Source organism: Colobus angolensis, unplaced genomic scaffold (genome assembly GCF_000951035.1).
Source record: "Colobus angolensis palliatus isolate OR3802 unplaced genomic scaffold, Cang.pa_1.0 Scaffold218, whole genome shotgun sequence".
NCBI lineage: Eukaryota > Metazoa > Chordata > Mammalia > Primates > Cercopithecidae > Colobus > Colobus angolensis.
This window is the reverse complement of record NW_012115355.1, coordinates 79,833-99,985: the sequence shown is the minus strand read 5'-3', so window position 1 is coordinate 99,985 and position 20,153 is coordinate 79,833. Positions and strand designations below refer to the sequence as shown.

The 20,153-nt window shown below is 34.1% G+C and overlaps 1 protein-coding gene across 1 annotated transcript in view; it reads left to right on the top strand.

Moving 5' to 3' along the window:
* DIAPH3 (diaphanous-related formin 3) overlaps positions 1–20,153 on the top strand; it is a gene marked incomplete at its 3' end in the record, with an annotated part of 233,999 nt that overhangs the window by 153,944 nt on the left and 59,902 nt on the right. The window contains exons 10-13 of the mRNA XM_011943276.1: positions 14,212–14,322; positions 14,606–14,724; positions 15,512–15,628; positions 19,584–19,702. Coding sequence (XP_011798666.1) covers positions 14,212–14,322; positions 14,606–14,724; positions 15,512–15,628; positions 19,584–19,702 — 466 coding nt within the window. The remainder of the gene's footprint in view (positions 1–14,211; positions 14,323–14,605; positions 14,725–15,511; positions 15,629–19,583; positions 19,703–20,153) is intronic.

The window sequence follows — 20,153 nt, the reverse complement described above, 5'->3', positions numbered from 1 at the left end:
AGTAACCCTAAAGAAAAGTTTGTAGAGGAAAGTTGAACAATTACTTTGTCTGATCTTTTTGCAACTATCTATGAGTCTATAATTATTTGGGAATAAAAGGTTTATAAAAATGTTGGTAAAACTGGGGTCCCATCCTTTTGTTTACAACAGTATTACATTACATGAGGTTTTAAACTGTGAGGGAATAATGGCTTTAACAAGCCATTATTGTCCTGGTAAATGACATGATCTCCTCATTTATTGGAAAGTTTTGACTATTGCAGTCTAATTCTTGGTTATTTGGAATATTTGTTTTGGCTGTCAGACATACAGGTAAATCTGTCTGACCTTTATTTTAATTAACTACAAATTAAATTGATGAGTATGAACTTAAAGGCAAACCATGTTGATTTAAAAAATTTAGGGGGTAAATTAAGTAATTTCTTTAATGGGTAGTTGTTCTAATTTTATTGAAGGTGCTCTTCTGTGGAAAAATAACATTTCTATAGTCATGATAAATTTATGTTTAGCCAGTAAATATCTAGAAAGAGAACTATCAGTTAAAAGTTTGGAATTTTATAGGTTACTATTCTATAGAAAATATTAAGACTTTAATAAATATTGAGAATTCTGTTTATATAAAGTTTTAATACAGGTTTAATTTCTTTTATTAACAACTCTAGTGAGACTAAATTAACGTATCATAACATTTACCCATTTAAAATGTGCGATTCAGGTCAGGTGCGGTGGCTCATGCCTGTAATCCCAGCACTTTGGGAGCCCAAGGTGGGCAGATCATGAGGTCAGGAGATTGAGAGCATCCTGGCTAACATGGTGAAACCCCGTCTCTACTAAAAATACAAAGAAATTAGCCACGTGTGGTGGCGGGCGCCTGTAGTCCCACCTACTCGGGAGGCTGAGGCAGGAGAATGGTGTGAACCTGGGAGGTGGAGTTTGCAGTAAGCTGAGATCGCACCACTGCACTCTAGCCTAGGCAACAGAGCGAGACTGTCTGTCTCAAAAAAAACCAAAAAACAAAAAGTGTGATTCAGTTTTTTTGGTATATTAACAGATTTGTGGAATCTTTACCATAATCAATTTTAGAAGATTTTCATTGCCACACCAAAACAAAGTCCTCATCCCTTAGCTATAACTCCACAATCCTTTATTCTCTGTAGCCTGAGACAACTATTGATCTACTTTCCGTCTTTATAGAGTTGCATATTCCAGACATTTCACATAAATGTAATCATGCATTATGTGGATCTTTGCGATTGGCTTCTTTTATTTATTAATAACAAAATATTTTAGAGGTTCATTCATGTTGGAGTACTGCATTTTAAAAAATTGCCACATAATCTTCTGTCATATGGGTGTAACACATTTTATCAGCTGTCAGTTGACAGACATTCAGGTTGTTTCTGCTCTTCGGCTGTTATGAAAAATGTTGCTGTGAACATTTGTAGAGCTGATTTCTTTTTAAACTGCTGCTTATTTGCCATATTTAGTGTTGAGTGAATACAGCCAGGGAGGAGAAGAGCTTAGAGCAATGTTTTCCTTCCACAATTATGGAAGTCACGGGTATAATATAGTTTCTTTTTAATTTTTAACTTTTGTGGGACATAGTAGGTGATGATTCAATTTAAAAAAAATTTTTGCCAATATATATGTAACTGATTATATTTGCTTTTAAGAAACTAATTGACTTAGTTGTAATTATATTTTCTGTTACAGTTAGTAGTAGTGTTAATTATTTGATATCCTATAAACAGTAAAATAAATTTCTTGGTGTAGTTCTCAGAGCTTAATTTTTAAGAAGTGAAAGGTTATTTTAACATCATTCAAATTTATTTCTTTCTCATTTTCTGATATGCTCGGGTTAAATTTCCACGCTCTTAATTGGGAATAGAAAATGGAAAGAATTGTTCTACATTCTTATTTTTTCTATTCAAATATTTTGTTGAAGGTTTTTACTCCTTAATAAAGGTTTCTCATTGTTTTTAAGCCTAATGTGTGAAATAGGTAGCAGGTAACAGGCTTCAGAGTAAAAGGTACCATTTTCTAGAGTTCTAACTTAGGCCAAACAAACGAACAAAAAAAGGTAACATAGATTCTGTTTTCTGCATATTGCAGATTATGCTCTTCTATATTCTTTAAAATTATCAAAAAACATTGTAGCAATATCTAAAAATACTTGTTTCTCTATGTCTTTCTGAATTTTCCACAAATAAAGTATATTTTCGAGGTGTCTGGCTATCAATTTTCCCATAAAACTATTTGTACCCATTTTATTCCATTTTAATAAATTGCATTACTAAAATGTGCTAAACTAGATGACATTAGCAAATCATCAATTAAAAATAAAACTTTTTTATTGGTGAATAAAATAGGAACCAATTATTTGCTCTTAAATTGGAGAAAATGAGATAGCAAAATAAAAACATTCTTCATTGTTTTTTACTGGGAAGTATATTTATGACAAAGTCTTTTTTTAAAGGAGAATAAGGAGAATTGTTACTTTTCTTGTTAGTCTGATCCTAATAATGATAATTTATGATTATGATAGAATTGAGCAGACTTCCCCCATTTGATATTATATAGTAAGAAAATGATAAACTTTGTACCTGGAATAACTTTATTCTCATTATTATTATAATTCTCATTATTATTATCAGAATATTATTATCAGGGGCTGCGTGTGGTGGCTCATGCCTATAATCTCAGCACTTTGGGAGTCCGAGGTGGGCAAATCATGAGGTCAAGGGATCGAGACCATCCTGGCTAATGCGGTGAAACCCTGTCTTTACTAAAAATACAAAAAAAAAAAAAATTAGCTGTGCGTGGTCGTGGGCACCTGTAGTCCCAGCTACTCAGGAGGCAGGAGAATGGCGTGAACCCTGGAGGCGGAGCTTGCAGTGAGCCGAGATCGCGCCACTACACTCTAGCCTGGGTGACAGAGCAAAACTCTGTCTCAAAAACAAACAAGCAGAATATATATATATATAGCTGCAAGCAACATAATCGCTCTAGGTATTTTAAGCAGAAAATGGTATTACAGTATTAAATACGCTATGAAACAAATTGAACAGATTTCATCATAACCTATATCAATCAATTACTTTACAAATTTTGTACCTACCTTACAAGATTTCTAGTAGGCCCAGGGAGTCATGTGAGTAGTACATAGCTAGAAGTAATACAGAAGAAATGCTGTACCATATCACAGCAATGCTCTGATGGAAATGCCACTCCCAACTCTCTGCTGTGGTTAGCACTTGTGACACCAGGGACAGACAGCCTTCTGCCACAGTTGCCCCAGGAGAACCAAACCCTTCATCACAGAGTCCAGTATTCATGTGTGTGGTTGTCCCTCATGTTGGCCAGTTTTTCCTTAGTAGAAAAGGACTGGGATAATATTGGTTAACCAATCTCTAGTTTCTGCCACCCTTTAATTTTCTGTTATTTTTATTTCTATCCTCTTTTTCTTTTCCTTTCTGTGTCTTCTGTCTTGTTATCGAGTATTTTCTAGATTTCAAAGAGTTTGTTGAACTTGCTGTTGGTCATAGGACTGATTGAATTGTGATATATTTTTTGAAGGGATTCAAAACATGAGAATCCTAGAGCTTTTGGGGTAGATATTTGGTTCTTCTTCAGGGTATATGTCCTCAAGCCTACAGTGATAGAATGCTGTAACTTCCTTTTCCTGTGGTTTCTCCCTGATCCAGTACCCATGGAGTTGCAGATGGGAGGGTCAGGTACATGAAGGGTCTTAGAGGATCTGCCACTTATAAACTGACATGTTAGTCTGCCACAGTTCTATTGGTGCTGTCAAAAGACATGAACTCCTAGGTTAAAAACAAAGGATTTTATTGCTCACAGCAATAGCAGTAGGCTGACTATCGGCTTTGTGTCAGTTCCAAAGCCCATATTATAACACTCGTAGTGTATTGTGAATACTGCCAGTTGCAGTGGGTTGTATTTTAGGAAAGAAACCTTGAGCATAGGGAATATTACTTTTATGTTATGGGCAGCAATGACTGTGATTGATCTGAGTGATACAGGCTATGATGAAATCTGTTCAATTTGTTTCATAGCATACTTAATTAAGGATGCTGGTCAGTAGGACTGTGGGTAGCAGAAAGAGGCCTGTCTGGAGTATTGGCCTCAGTCCTGCCTTCCAGGTCCCAGGTCTAGTCAGCTGAACAAATCCCATAATCTAATAAATCATGAGAGTCTACCTTAGAACATCAGGTGGCTTTTTTTGTTTGTTTGTTTTACATCTTGTTTATTGTACTTTATATATCTTTCAATCAATACAAAGAGATCTATCTCCCTTTTTATTTTTATTATTTTTTTATTATATTTTAAGTTCTAGGGTACATGTGCACAATGTGCAGTTTGTTACATATGTATACATGTGCCATGTTGGTTTGCTGCACCCATTAACCCGTCATTTACATCAGGTATATCTCCTAATGCTATCCCTCCCCCCTGCCCCCACTCCATGACAGGCTCTGGTGTGTGATGTTCCTCACCCTGTGTCCAAGTGTTCTGATTGTTCAATTCCCACTTATGAGTGAGAACACGCGGTGTTTGGTTTTCTGTCCTCGCGATAGTTTGCTCAGAATGATGGTTTCTAGCTTCATCCATGCCTCTATAAAGGACATGAACTTTCTTTTTAAATTTTTTGATTCGTCTTTCCACTTGGCCTGAGGTATTAATTCAGATACAGTATGATGTGTTAGTGATTATACAAACTTCCCCAGCCAAGAAGTCTAGTACAATTCTTTCATTCATAACAATCCTGGTCATTGAGTTGAAGCTGACCTGATTGTCTCCCAGGGCTGATGTGGTGGTACTGATCACTTTAGCTAAAATCAGGCACAGATTTTTTACCACTTCCCACTGTAGGGATAACGGCCTGCAGAGTGCACATAGTAAGTCAGTTTTTTTCTCCAGGAAGCTCCCCAGAGTAACTAAGGATAGCTTCAGTTTGGAGAGATCTCCATAGTTGCCTAAGGGTTGCATGATATAATGGTGACATTTCTTTAAACACTTGAACATTTCTTATGATCATACCTGTAGGGTTCAAGTCATGGTGTTTTTGAAGAGAGAGGCAAGTTAATGCCTGTCTTTCACACAAGATAAGTAGTCTTGAAAGGTGTACATGGTGCTCCTGGAAGGAAAGTGTTGTTTATAGTTGTTGTGTGACCAAAATAGGACCTTTTTGGTTGAGGGACTACAGGGTGTCAGAGCTTTCAACTTGGCTTCCAGCTGGCTGATAAATATTACAGTTCTTGGTTCAGGAAATAATTAAGTCTAAACATTTTTGGAGGGACTGTCTGAAGACAGTCAGTCCAACTTGTCCTTTTTGTCAGTACCATTCACCCACCCCACAGGGTGACTGAGCTACAGTTATGGGACTTGGAATGGGGTAGACATCCAGAGAGAAGGGAAGATGTTTTGCATGGGAGATGCAGGAGCTCGATCTATTCTGATTGACCTCTTAGTAAAGTGTAGGTAATGATAATCAAATCATGGTCAGAACTTTATGGTGGTGGACGAGAGGATGTGCTGTAGGAGAGGAACTTTGAACCTGCCTGCGCTTTGCTGTAAAAGGAGACATTATCTTTATTATACTAGACATGAAGTGAGCCTACTCTTTGCTCTGGAAAGAGATGCTATTTTCCAAGATTCTTTGGTATACACACATCCTTGAAGAGCATCTAGATAAAAGACCATCAATGTCTTTACTTGCAATACAAGTGGAAATGAAATATGAGAGACCCAGGGAGAATTGTCTTGCAACAGACAGAAGACCACAAACCTCCTAGTGTCACCTTGGCTACTTTTCCTTAAGCCCAGTGCTTCCAATGTTGTTCCTATACATTTGTTATATCTTGGATGTAGATTAAATGGAATGAAACCCTCATTAATTTTGATTCTAGGGATACTTAAAGAATATTTTCCCTACATTAGTTACTGAATAAAGGAAAAACATGATTTCCACAGTTTCTGAGTCCAGAGAGGAGAAATAATTATGTCAGAGAGCAAATAAAGGAAAAGATGGGAAGCTTGTTTCAGGGAGAAAAAAATTGTTTGGTTGTCTTTGATGGTTTGATGTGAATCTGTAGCATCTTTAGTTCTGAGCTTGCTCACTTAAAATATATACTTATATCCTTTTACTTAATTTCATTCAAGTTTCTAAATATATGATTTTAGTATACTCTTTAGATATAATACCAGTAGCTGGGTTTACGTTGTCCTTCCGTGGATCTCTACTTTTTATGATTATCTAGTAAAGATAACCCAGATCTTGTCATTTCTTTACCCACCGTTGAAATACATAGCCATTATTCACTTTAGGTTTTTTTTCCCTATTGTAGTAAGATATATAACATAAAATTTACCATTTTAACCATCTTTGAGAGTATAGTTAGTTCAGCGACATTAAACACATTCACATTGTTGTGCAACCCTCATATCTTCAGGCTTCTTAAGCTATAGCGATAGCATTGATGCAGTACTGGACAGGGGTGGCTGGTGGTTGGTATGTCTTTCTAGGATTCCTGTGGTAGATATTTCTTTACCCTAGGATATATTTTTCAAGGAAGCAAAAGCAAGGAATATAATCCAGGCTATTGGTGTCTCTGGAAATATTACTAGAGAAAAACTGTGTTCCAAATGTATTTCAGTGTCTGGCATGCACATTGCACATGGTCTTAACACATATCTCATGATAACATATGAAAATACAGAAGGTGGTCATATATAAAGAAAAATAAGAAAAAGTAAAAGTGTTCTGTTAAATACCTAAAAAATAAGAAATTTGATTAAGCTTCAGGTATAATACTTATGAGTCTAAGAATTTGAAAATGACAACCCTTTTTGAAACTTGCTTTGTGAAATGAGGCTATTAGTCTTGGTTCTCTGAGAAGCAAGAGGTTTGATGTTTAAGGGACTAGAGGAATTGCCTGTGAGGGATGCTGGAGGAGGAGCTGGGGGAGGCTGGGAGAGCTGTCAAACTCAATGCAGATCTGACCCTAGGTGAAGGAGAAAGGGAAGGAGTGGAGATTGGGTGAAAGTGTCTCAGGCTGCCCTGCAATCTAGGAGAGCTTGGCAAGCCTGTTGGGGAATCCTTGAGCCAAAGTCCCATGTGTCCCAGGAACAGGTCTATTTTAGTATACTTGCTATACTCAAGCCTTGGATGGGAGCAGGGAACTGTGACTTCAACTCTAATACTGTGATAGGTTTCAGAAGGTAGCATGGGGCTGTAGGCCATTTATGTTTCCTGCAGTCAAAGATTGAGAGTTGCCTTGTTATGGCTGCTGCAAAGATAGTTAAATTTTTCCTTAACGTAAAAAAAAAAATCTCTTCAATCTGTGGATTTCATTAAGTTTAATTAGAAGGTAGATCTTAGAAAGTTTGATGGGATCTCATTTTTCCATGTCTGAAAACGTAGAAAAAGCAATATTTTTATAAATGAAAAAAGGATAACTTTTTATCATTATAAATAGTTTCATTAAAGTTTTAAAAATAGTACCAAAAACCTTTCTTAATTGGGTGATAATCACTATATTTTGAAACTTGTCATTGGACAATAATCAGACATGAAATTGAATACTCACATTAAAACAAATCAGAGGTTAAATGCCTTTCTGGATTTAGCCAAGTATATTTGCTTTGGTTGATTTTGTTCCCCCTACCACTTTAATCTTGAAAGTTTACCCAGGTTTTATTATGCCCAAGACTAAGTAAAGGTCTTCTTATAATGAATAGTTATATCTTGATTTACTATTTTTTGTTTTAAGTATCTCTTCTGTCCCATCAAATCACTATTAATTAATTTTCTATTTTAAATAATTTTTCTCACATTTAATGAAGGACTAAATGAAGAATACAGACTATTAGTAAAAGGCTAATTTTTAGGATCATTGTTGAGCTATCCCAGAAGGATGCAAAAGTTAATTTAATTCCTTTCTCTTCTGACTACTACTTTTATTGGGGTTTGCATGAATAGGATTGATATTTAAGTACCAGTCAATTAAAACATCAACTATATTAAAATGAGTCAGTAAATACTAAGCCATTATGTTAGTAGACATTAAAGAAACAGATAATATTCTTATGTGAACTCATATTGTCATATGGAGCATACCCACGTGTAAACTAATGGTTACCATTATCTTGAGTTTACTGGCAGTTTTCTGAATCTACATTATAAGTCTATATAATACATTTCTTCATTTATTCTACACTGGACAACTAGAAAGATAATGTCTTGAAGGTAACTAAAACGTTTCATATTTAACTGATTAATTACTTATTCAGTGACTGCTATGTACTGGGCTATACTAGGTATTGGAACTACAAAGTTGAAAGAAATACACCTCTGCCCTTAAGAAGCTTATACTCAAGAATTTAAAGCCATCTGACATTTCATATGAAAACTGCAATAAATGCAGTTTTAGAAAAAAGGCATGGGAGTACATAGAAGAAATTAATGATGTCTTGGAGGAGTTTCTGAATAAATATTTTAAGAATTCAAGTTTGTTCTTTTGTATTCTTGGTATAAATGATAGCTTCTTGAGTCCTGCAGTTTATTTCTCTGAGTCTATATGGGGTACATGCAGTTACTTCAATGCATGTGTGTAAAATTTTAAAATCTTTGGAATTTCTTTATTTATACTGGAGGCAAAATATTTGTCCATAAGCATCATTTACTCATTTTAACTTGATAAATGTGAAATTTAATTGTGCAAAGAGAGAAATAATTTCTGCTATGGAGTGGGAAAGATGAATAGCAGTCTAAACTGTATCTTCCAGGCCCAGATAATAAGTATTTGCAGACTCTGATGGAATTTTTATTTAAGTATTTTACTGGTTCTTGTTTTCAATCTGGATTTAGCTCCTGAAGCTGATATGTTGTTGCAGTGTAGAGCCATCATTTAATTGTAAAAACATCTACTTATATCCAGTCTGAACATGTTGACTCAAGTAAACTTTCTAAGAACTACTTACTTTTGCTGTTAGACAACTTTCTAAATCTTGTCAGCACAATCAGATTGAAAGCATCTGCTCTGGCGGCCTTTGGAAAAACTGGATGGTCCTCGTGGATGGGGCTCAGGGATAGTGCCTGTTAGTGAACCTTGAATTTTGTGCTTAAGTTTGTTGTCCAAAAGGGTCAGGGAACCAAAGGTTAGAAAAAACAATCTCATTACTGAGTATCCACCCAAAAGAAAAGAAATAAATATTTCAAAGAGATGCTAGTACTCGCATGTTTATTACAGCACTATTCACAATAGCAAAGATATGGAATAAACCTAAGTGTTTATCAGTGGATGAATGGATAAAGAAAATGTGGTACATATACACTGTGGAATACTATTCAGCCATAAAAAGGAATGAAATCCTGTCATTTGCAGCAAAATAGATGGAACTGGAGGCTATTATCTTAAGTGAAATCAACGAAGCACAGACAGACAAATATCACATGTTCTCACTTATATGTGGGAGCTAAAAATTGTGATCACATGGATGTAGAAAGTGGAAAGATAGATAACAGGCTGGGAAGAGTAAAGTGGGGGCAGAGAAGGAAGGATGAAGAGAAGTGTATAAAGGGTGCAAACATATGGTAGAAAAGGTAAGTTTAATGTTTGATAGCAGAATAGAGTGACTGTATCTGACCAAATAAATGTATTGTACTCAGAGAATAGACACCGTAAATATCTTGACTTGATCACTGCACCTTATGCATGTAACAAGATTTCTCATGTACAATAAATTTGTATAAACAAACACATTTGTCTTTTCTCATATTTGTGTTGAACATAGTAATTGCAGTAAATTATATACCAAAGGAAATTTAGGTACTATGTATTCACATATGAAGAAAACTTCTCACTTTATTTTCAAGGGCAGAAAGCCACTTTGCTGATTCAGTGATGTAGATAGTGGCATGTTCCTCTATTTTGTTGTTAACCTCTTTCGACTTCTAATGATTTTCCTTTGATCATTTGCCCTGTTCTTAAGATTGCCTTTGACTGGCTCTGTCCTACATATTGAATATCTTTGAGATTTCTATTTATAGTTTATCTACTTTATTGGCCCCTGTTATGTCTTTACCTTCCTAGTTTATATTGCTACTTTTGTCCCACTCTTTGTCATTACCTTTTTGGCCACTCACTTTCCTGTCTTAGGCTATCTGGAGTTTGCTGGTGTCGGTCCTTGTACTATACTTTTAGTTTACTGCTTCCCTAAGGACATCCTCAACTCTCCTGAATCATAGATGGACACACACCCCTCCAGCTAGAAGTTACATTTAAAATACCTTTTCTCACATAAGATCCTTTCTGATAATTGACACAAGAGTAATAAAGTGAACTTACAGTATTGACTTTCCAAACCATTAGAATTGAATTTGTAATCCATAAAACCTAGAGATGAGTGTCTTTAAACAGACTTTTTAAAAACAAAGATAAAGGAGCAGTTACTTCTAACATATAAAGATGCATTTAGGGCAAAGAGGAGAATATTTTAGAGCCAATTGCTTTGTTTACTGGCTGCATATGGCATCTGTGGGGAGGCAAGTGGTTTCCACTTGGAACAGTAACTTTATCCCTTTGTAGAAGCTATTCTTGTCAAGTCACCAGTGTTTTCATTTTGCCAGATGCGGTGGTATTTGGTTAGTCCTTGTTTTATTTGACCACATTTGACACAGTTGATCACTCTCTCACTGTTGAGACCACTTTCCATACTTCCAGGACACCACAATCTCCTTGTTTTCCTTCTACCTCACTTATGGTTTTTAACTTTTTTTTTTCTTTAACTTATTTCTCTAATCTCCATGTTGAACCTTACAGTTGAAAAATGCCCTAAACAGTTCTTACTCCTCCTTTTCCTCTGTACTGTCCCCTGGGTGATTCCATCTGAGATCTTGGTTTTTACATATTATTGCTATGGTAATTGCTTTATTTTGAACTGGAGTCTTCTGTCTTCAATTTCCTTGTCAGCTTTTAAAATTTAGATCACTAATAGACATTTCCAACTTATCATCTCCAAAACGGAATCCTTCTCTCTTCCCAAGCCTGTTTCTTCCGTGGTCATTTCTGTTTCAATAAATTACAATTTCATCCTTTAAGTTGCTCAGGCCCAAATCCTTGGAGTCAGTCTTGATTCCTCTTTCTCTCAAAGAAATTTCCATCTTTTTTCACACCTGTATATCTAGTACCACGAACAGTGCCTGGTGTATAGTAGGCATCAATAAATAGGCTTTGGAGGAATGAAGTATGTGAGCCAATATCAGGGTAAACTGCTTCTGATGCCCAAAGATGGAAACTTTAGTTAACTAGGTGCTCTCAGGAAGATAGAAGCTCCTTATTTTCTTACCCTTATTAGCTCAGAGGGAATTTGGTTTTGTAATGTATCACAATGATTTCTATAACATGCAAATTAAGAGAGATCATATGCTACATTTTTGGAACATCAAGTAGAGCACAGAGATTACTTCCTTATGACAAATATCTCACTTTTGTTTCTCATTTTTTGAGTATTAATATCTCCAGTTGACAGAAGTTGTAGGTACTCAGTAATTATTTTTTTAGTGAATGAATGATTCTAATATACATCTCAATCAGAATTTTGGAAGTAAGATTTATCCTATTCTCTAAAACCTGTTGCTCTTCTTACATTTTGTATGTCTGCTAATGGTACCACTTTCTATCTAGTTAAACAACAAAAGTGGGAAGCCTCTTGTAAATGCTTTTCTTGTACCTCATTCTATCAGTTTATATTTCAAATGTTGTTCAAACCTTCCTCCTTGCTCAAAAATTTACTTCTACAGTAGCTTCTGAACTTGAATCTATTGCCTCTATTATTGTCCCCCCTTTGCATAAAATTCCTTACGATTTTCACTATTTCTGGTTGAATCTGAATTTTGTGACTTGACACACAAGGCTATGCCTTATCTGTCTCCTGTCTCCTTGTTCAGCCTAATTTCTTGACTTCTTCCCATTACTCCCCTTTCTACCTTGACAAACTAGTCACAAAATTTGAATTACTTGTAATTTAAAGGTTCCATGTATTTGAACATGTTAATTCCTGTGCTTTGAACTTCCTTCTTCACTTCTGCATCAGGTCATTTTATTAATCCTTGAGTCAGTGTTTTATTCAGCTGTCCTAGTTCTCATTTAGCATCTCCATATTCCCATTATTTACCAAACATATTTCTTATAGTATATAGTATATTTTAATCATTTTACTGATATATCTTCATTGGACAGGCAAAATGTCCTGTTAGCCTTTGTAGTTTTTTTTAACCTTTCTCGGTGTTTCTAGGAGTTGATTGATATGGCATAAGTGCTGATTGACACTCCCTTCTGCTGGTATGCTAAATTATTGTGAAATTATGTGATACCACAAGTATGTATCTCATTATGTATAAAACCTGGAAGGAACTCCTTGGTCTTTACCTTGATTATAGAATTATTTATCCATAAAGAACAATACATTTTAGTGCATACCTATATATATTCACAGACATGTTTGCATGATTTAAATTAAATAGATTTTAAGCCATGCTAATGGAAAATTATGATTAGAATTGGGAAGCAATTTTATAAATTTAACTTGAATTCATTATTTCAATTTAATTTCCTATTTCTTCTTTTATGGAGAATTACCTTTTTGAATATTTCCTGGAAATACTTTGGGTTATCCTTTCCCTTATTTCTCAATTTCATGCTACTATTGTCTACATATATTTATTTTCCATTTAGGTGATATTTGCTGCTAGTTTTTGGGTTCCTTATTTTTGCTACTTTCTTTGAGTTGTCTGTAATTTGTGTTTTTCTAGAAGCCAGGTGACTGAGTTTGATTTAGTTTCTCTGAATGTAGAGAAACATTATTTATTTGCTCTTTGAGATCTTTGAAAATTATATGGCATTGCTGAAAAAAACATTTGTGGGTCCTGGGTAATGACTGGCAAGGGGGTGGAAGGAAAAAAATTTAAACTTGACTTTTTGACATGAACTGGTTACAGCTGAATGAACATGTACTGGAAAGGTAGATTCTGTTAAGTTTTTTTTTTTTTTTTTTAAACTATGTTTTTCTTCTTCCTCTCTCTTCTGACATATTTCCCATTCCCACTTTAAACAACCTTAAGTTTCGACAGTAGAGGCATGCTGGTCAGATTTTAATGCTTAGATATCAAATATAACAATTACTATATATTTCAAACAGCGGGAATTGAGACTCCTATTGGTGTCTTACTCCAAAACAGCATTTTAAATTCATATCAACCTTGCCTTAAGGGATGGAGAAAAGACAATTTAGGGAACAGCATGAGGTTAAACATATTGATCAGTAGTCCAGTAGTTCTTGCTAGACTTGGATAGAATGTAGACTTTAGAAAAATAGTATTATCAACAACAACAAAGAATGCTTCTCTAGAGAGACTGTCTTTTGTTTGCATTTTATGGATTTTGGAGGATGAAAGATATATTTTAGCCAGGGATAAAAAAAGTGGAGAAGTTGAAAGTTGAAGTGTTAAACATGAGCTGAAAAATTTTGTGATTTAAAAATTTTTATCGTTTAAGTTCTATATTAAAGGATTTACTGAGCTCTGTTATTTATTTCTGGTTAAAACATAGGGTAATTTTGAATTTTTGCCCAAGTATGAGAACCATTGCCTGATAAATTAACTTCTGGAAATTAATTATACAGTGTTTATCTATAACCTTGTTAACCAGAGTTAAGACCCTTGGTGACCTTGAAGTCTTTGGGACTTTGAGTCTCTCTTGATAAATGGAAAATTATTTTATTATCCTATTTTAGGTAAGTGTTATGTATCCAATAGGTGTTTATCATTTTCAACTAGGATAGGTTAAATTTCTGTTGTATGTGTGTAGAGTAATATTATTGGACAGGAACTTAGCTTTTGGTTACAAGTGTTTTTTGTTTGTTTGTTTGTTTGTTTTTTTATAGAACAATAGTAATGGCTAATGTTTTTCCATCTTCTTTTCACCTCAGTAACCCTCAAATAAATAAGAAATAAATAACTCCACTGAAACTTTATTTCCTCTGTAGTTTATAACTGACTAAAATATTTTGCTTACAAATTGTTTTAATAGGAAAGATATTTAATAATGCTGGAACAAAACATTGAAGTTTAGTTTTGTTACTCTTTCTTTAATGTTGGAGACCCAGTCTGTCTCACTGTTTGATCTCTTGTAGGTAGCTTGTATGCAGCTCATCAATGCCCTGGTTACATCTCCTGATGATTTGGACTTTAGGCTTCACATCAGAAATGAATTTATGCGTTGTGGATTGAAAGAGATATTGCCAGTAAGTGCCCTACAGTCTCCTTATTAATATTTAAATTAAAAGAGTACTTGAGTAGGGGGAAATTTAGATAAATTACCTTGAAGAATAATTTGTCTGTGGGAAAAGGCTTGAGTTTAAAAATCCATTTTTGAAATATAGATGATAAGATTTGAGTGTTATTTAACACTTTAAATGTTTGAATGCTATAAATCAAGTTGAATGGTTGGTTTATTGTTTATATGTTTTTTATTCTTTTGCATAATTAAAAACAATCATTCATCATAATTTCTATTTCTATCTCTAGAATTTAAAATGCATTAAGAATGATGGCCTGGATATCCAACTTAAAGTCTTTGATGAGCATAAAGAGGAAGATTTGATTGAGTTATCCCATCGCCTCGAAGATATTAGAGCTGAACTTGAATATCCTTTTGTTCTAAAGTCTAGTCAGATCATGTATAAAATTATTGCTAAATCCAAAATACGCAACCACAAATATTTGGCTCATTTCTATGTAAATAACATGAAATCAAACCTTCATGCATCAGAAGAATGTTATTATTTTATTAGTTTGTATGTTTTTATGAATACACATATATGTAAGTGTATGCTGCAACTAACAAATGGATGCTGTAGACTGACTTATATGTATGTGTGCAATCTATTCTGTTTTCTTTTTATATTTGACACTTCTCCTTCTACTCCGGGCTTTTCAGTGTTAGGAAAAGGGCAGCCTTAGTCACTGGCTGCTCTTTTCCTGCACCTTGGGTGCATTCTCTTGGGTCGCATGTTAATCTGTGGGTCTGCAGATATCTGTGCTCCTCATGAGACCCACCAGGTTCCTATCTTCACCTGGGGCTTCTTCATGATAGATTATGCCTGACCACCAGCTCTGTTGGTCAGGCAACCTTTAGAATTCAACACAGTATTCATAGCTAGCTTCCCTACTATCTTTGTTCTCAACCGCCTCTGTGCTTAGGCGAGACAGATAGTTTGAGCTGATTGCAGAAGGGAAGTCAGGAAGTGTCAGGTTAAGTCACCATTTCCAGAGTTTTTCCACTACCCTCAATCCTGAATATCTGTATTTTATGTTGAATATATAAGATGCCTGTATTAGAGTTTCAAAACCTTACAGAACAAATTCTGTCATATTATTGTAGTTGTTTGGTGTAGAGTATTAATAAATCCATATATTCCTTAATCAACTCACTGAAGCATATGATGTTTATAACATGGTGTGGAGCACAGTTAAAGAAACTAGAGCAGAGGGATATTTTATTTCTATTCTTCAGCATCTTTTGCTGATTCGAAATGATTATTTTATAAGGTAAGAGAAAGTTATATTCTAATGTTTTCTTTCACTAATAAAAATCTATTAATTGTGAAATTCACATCATATTTGCCTTTGACAAGCAAATGATTTTTTTTTTTTTTGTCATAACACTGATTCCTAGAATGTGTTGTTTCCTCTGGGCATATATTTAGGTAGATGATGGTAAAATGATATTACTATTACTTTTTAAGCTCCTGTGGATTCCTGGTTACAACCTTTCATCTGAATAAAAATGCAAACTAGCAACAAATTACTAGTTTATCATGTGATAGATAATATTTTCTGGTTATTCCTCAGGCAGTAGAAATGATGTTGAGAAGTTTCTTCTTATAAATTACATGAAGGGCACTAAACATTGCTTTTATTCGTGTTTAAGTAGCTGGCAAGCCTTAATAATACAGTTGTGTTTAATGTTGCCAATATATCAAAAAGCCAGACAAACGGCTTTTAAAGATTGATTATGTCCTAACCATCTGAATTTAACAAATTATTTATCTTTTTTTTTTTTGACCTCATCTACATTATAATGTTACTAAATATGGATGTTAGCACTTAATTCACTGGGTTGTTAGGCAGGTGAAATATGGGAAAATGGGTAAAATTTCTAGCCAAACCCTTGGCATATGGTGTATGCTTAGTAAATGTTCTCTATATCTACTTTCCATTTCTATTACTCTTTTGTAGTGGAAGCTGAGCTCTTTGAATATAAAATCATTTTGTTGCCACCAATTTAGGTTTGCTGAAATTTCATTCTCTTATACTTTGGGTGGTTTTTTCTTTTCTACTTAATTTCAAGTAGAAGAATTTTTTAGACAAACTTCATTCAGGCTGTGTCCTCTGGGTAATGTCAGAGGGTGTGACTCAATGATTTTTTGATGCACCTGACAAGCAAGGAGGAGACCCAAAATGTTAAAACGTTAGGTTTTTCAGGATGAGGATAGGACATACATCAAAATTACTCTTTGTAGCCAGAAATCCCATTGATATTCTAAAATATGAGTTTAGTAACTGATTTTTTAAAATTTGCTTCTTTCTGATATTTTATTAAAAATAAACCAGTTTAAATATTTACATACTTTATAAATGCTAGATCAAGAATTGTTAATTTAGATTTTAAAATATCATTTGTATCATGCTGTTTATGATACTATATTACTACTTCAAATTTACTTAAAAATGAAACTGAAACTTCTACTTACTCTAAAGTAAGCTCCATACATTTTTTGATCTGTGTGTGGTCGGTCCTGTTGTCTTTTGGATATTTGACGCTGTTTGAGTACTCAGGAATTTAAGACTGTTGTTTTTTTTCAATGGTTTGAACGTGCCTGTAGTCCTGCAGGGGTTTATCATGCTTATGACTTTGATCCCTTCATCTGTGCCCTGAGAGGGCATGTGGTTGTATCTAGCTTCAAAACAGATTAAAAACACAACTGTATTGGGTTGTGTTCAGGTGATCCTATCATTTGAGTTAACTCAAGAGTCTTGGAGAAAGATTAACTTGTGGCATTACCAAAATGACATTAAGGCATAGAAATTTAGATATTTGGCCATCTTTTGAGTATGAACTTCTACAGTTGATGCTCATCTATGTTAATTCCTTCTTTGGCTCTTTAAACTCCAGGTATCTTGGTTCCAGATATGGTTGCCACAAAGGCAGTGTTCTTCTTGTGACTGCTATACTCAAGACAACTCCATCAATTTTGTCCTCATGTTTCCAAACTCTCCTATTTATTATCATGGTTGTTAATATTTCTTAAAAATATGTTATGTTTTTATCCCAAGATTGTGTCAGAATTGTGATAATTCACATATATTTTTGTCGTGCATTTATTTTTTTAAAGTTTTATTTATTTAAATACAGTAAAACTTACTCTTGTTGGTGTAAACATCTATGAGTGTTTTTTGTTTGTTTTTTACCTTCATTTTTTGGTTTCATCTACCTCAGAAGGACCTCTATTTTACTGTTTCAGCAATCTTAGATAACCTGTAACATTTTTTGCTTAATGAGCTCTTTAAACTACTTTTGATATGAACATATATATTTTTTCTTTTTCTTTTTACAAACAATAGGTTGTTCCATTGCAGAGTGTTAAATGTTCTCATCTGAAAGAATTGGTGGATGGAAAAATTAGAATCTTTTTTCCTTTCTACTTTTGGAACAAAAGAAAGTTTGACAGAAATGGAATTCGATTGGAGAATATATGTCAAAGGCAGCCCCTTTTCCCCAGGAAAAAGGGAGGGGCTGAAATAAAGCAAGATAATTGGGTGGAGAAGATCAAATTCAGTTTTGCATCGAATAATTAAGGCTTACCATGACTAAAATACTATGGTAGTTAAATGAGCATGGGAGATAATTTCTGACATTTGTTAACAATACTACAGAGAAAAGTGAAGATTTCAAAACCTCCTCCAACAAAAATAGCATTTTATCAGTAATGACAACTTAATGTTCATCCCTTAATTAAGTTGTTTGCATATTCCTCAGACACGTTTACTACCTCACCAATATTGCTCATGGAGAGTAGTTTCTAGATTTACATTTTTGGAATCCAGAAATGTTGTATATTATTCTTTGCTAGTATTGCCTCCCCAAAGAGTTTTTGCATGAAATTTCAGCTACATTATAGATGAACTCATAGTTGAACATTGTGGAGTTGAGGAAAAACTTACTAAAATTATGATTTCTTTAAAAAATGACATGAAATAGCTTGTGTTGTTCATTTAAAACATTTTCTTTTAAAAACATTAGAATAATATTAAGAGTAAAATAGAAATACATCATCGAGATTTTTAAATGTGATAGATATAAATGTGTTTAAACGTATGTACCACGTGTAAATGTGGTTATTACGGCAGAAATATTTGGGGATGGGAGATAATGTCTTGAAAGAACTTGAACAAATAGAGGCATAGATAACACTTTTGATTTGTGCCCAGGAACCATTTCTTAAACATTTTTACTCTATGAACAGTTAATGATCATTAGTCATCCTTGCTAGTGTTAAGCTGTAGTAGATTTTCTTCACCATAATAGATGGTTTATTAGGTGTAAGGTAAGTAGGTCAAGAGCAGTGGGTCATAGTTTATGGAAAGGAAAGCCTAACTGGCTTGAGGGACCAACACTTAGGTGATAAGGAGGATTTAGAGAGGAGAAGTATGCTAAAAGTCATTAAAGAAAGAAGTTCTAGGGGATGATTTGGTATGGAGAACTGTGCTTCATTAGAATAGTACCCAACCTGTTTATCACTTTAGTTTGGTTTTACTTATAAAATCTTTTATCTGTTTCACGTTTATTAAATCTTAAGGGATGTTTTGCATATTACCAAAGTAAATGGACTAGACTTAACTGTAATGACAACATAAAATCTACTTGGAGATTTTAGTTAAACTTCAATTTTTGGACAAATATTATTATACTGAATTTTTCATTTCCCTTTGAGTAAGAAATGTGAATTTGATATTGTATGTAAGTTACAGTATGAGTTTTAAATTTGATTTCACAAACACTTGGAAAACAGTATACCATATACTGCCGTAAAACTTTTCAGAAAAGATTTTTGTTTTTTTGATTGTATTATGAAGTGAGTTAATGGTAGCTATTTCAGTGTGGTACGGTGGAAAGTTGATGACCTCTGAGCACTACTTTTAAGCACTTATCACTTCACTTTCAGTTAATTTACTTAATTCAAGGTTTTGACTTTTATAAGAAAATTAAGGGACACTATATTTCCTAAAAGACTATAAAAATATGATGTTTTGAATTCATTAAAAGCAAAGTGATGACAATTGTATTTACTCTCACTTCCATGTAAAATCTGTTATGTCAACTGTTGAAACTGTATTACTAATAAATCGTTGAACTTGAAATCAATCTTAGCAAAAAAGTTTTGTTTTGATGTAAAGTTACACTAATGATTGATTGTACGTTTACTCTTTTCTTTGGTTTTAGGCAACAGTACTTCAAATTAATTGATGAGTGTGTATCCCAGATTGTATTGCATAGAGATGGAATGGATCCAGACTTCACATATCGAAAAAGACTAGATTTAGATTTAACCCAGTTTTTAGGTGAGTATTTCTCTATTATTTAAATGGAAATATCTTATTGTCTCTTATTCTATGAATGAGCTCTAGGGTATTGGTTCTCGGGTTGTGTCTCTGGACTCCTGAGGGCCCTAAGTGTCAAAACTGTTTTCATAATAGCACAAAAAACATTATTTGCCTTTTTTATTGGGTTGGTATTTTGCACTAGTGGTGCAGAACAATCGTGAGTAAAACTCCTGACACTTTGTTATGAATCAAGGCAGTGGCACTAAACTGTGGGAGTAGTCATTGTCATCTTTACTGTCAATAAAACAACAAAAAAACTGCCATTTTTTACCTAAGAATGCCTTTGATAAGGTCCTAAAAATGTTAACTTTATTAAAGATCGACCCTTGCATACACATTGTTTTAATATTCTGTGTTAACAAATGGGATTTATACGTACAGTACTTCTGCTGCATATGACCAGTGCCTG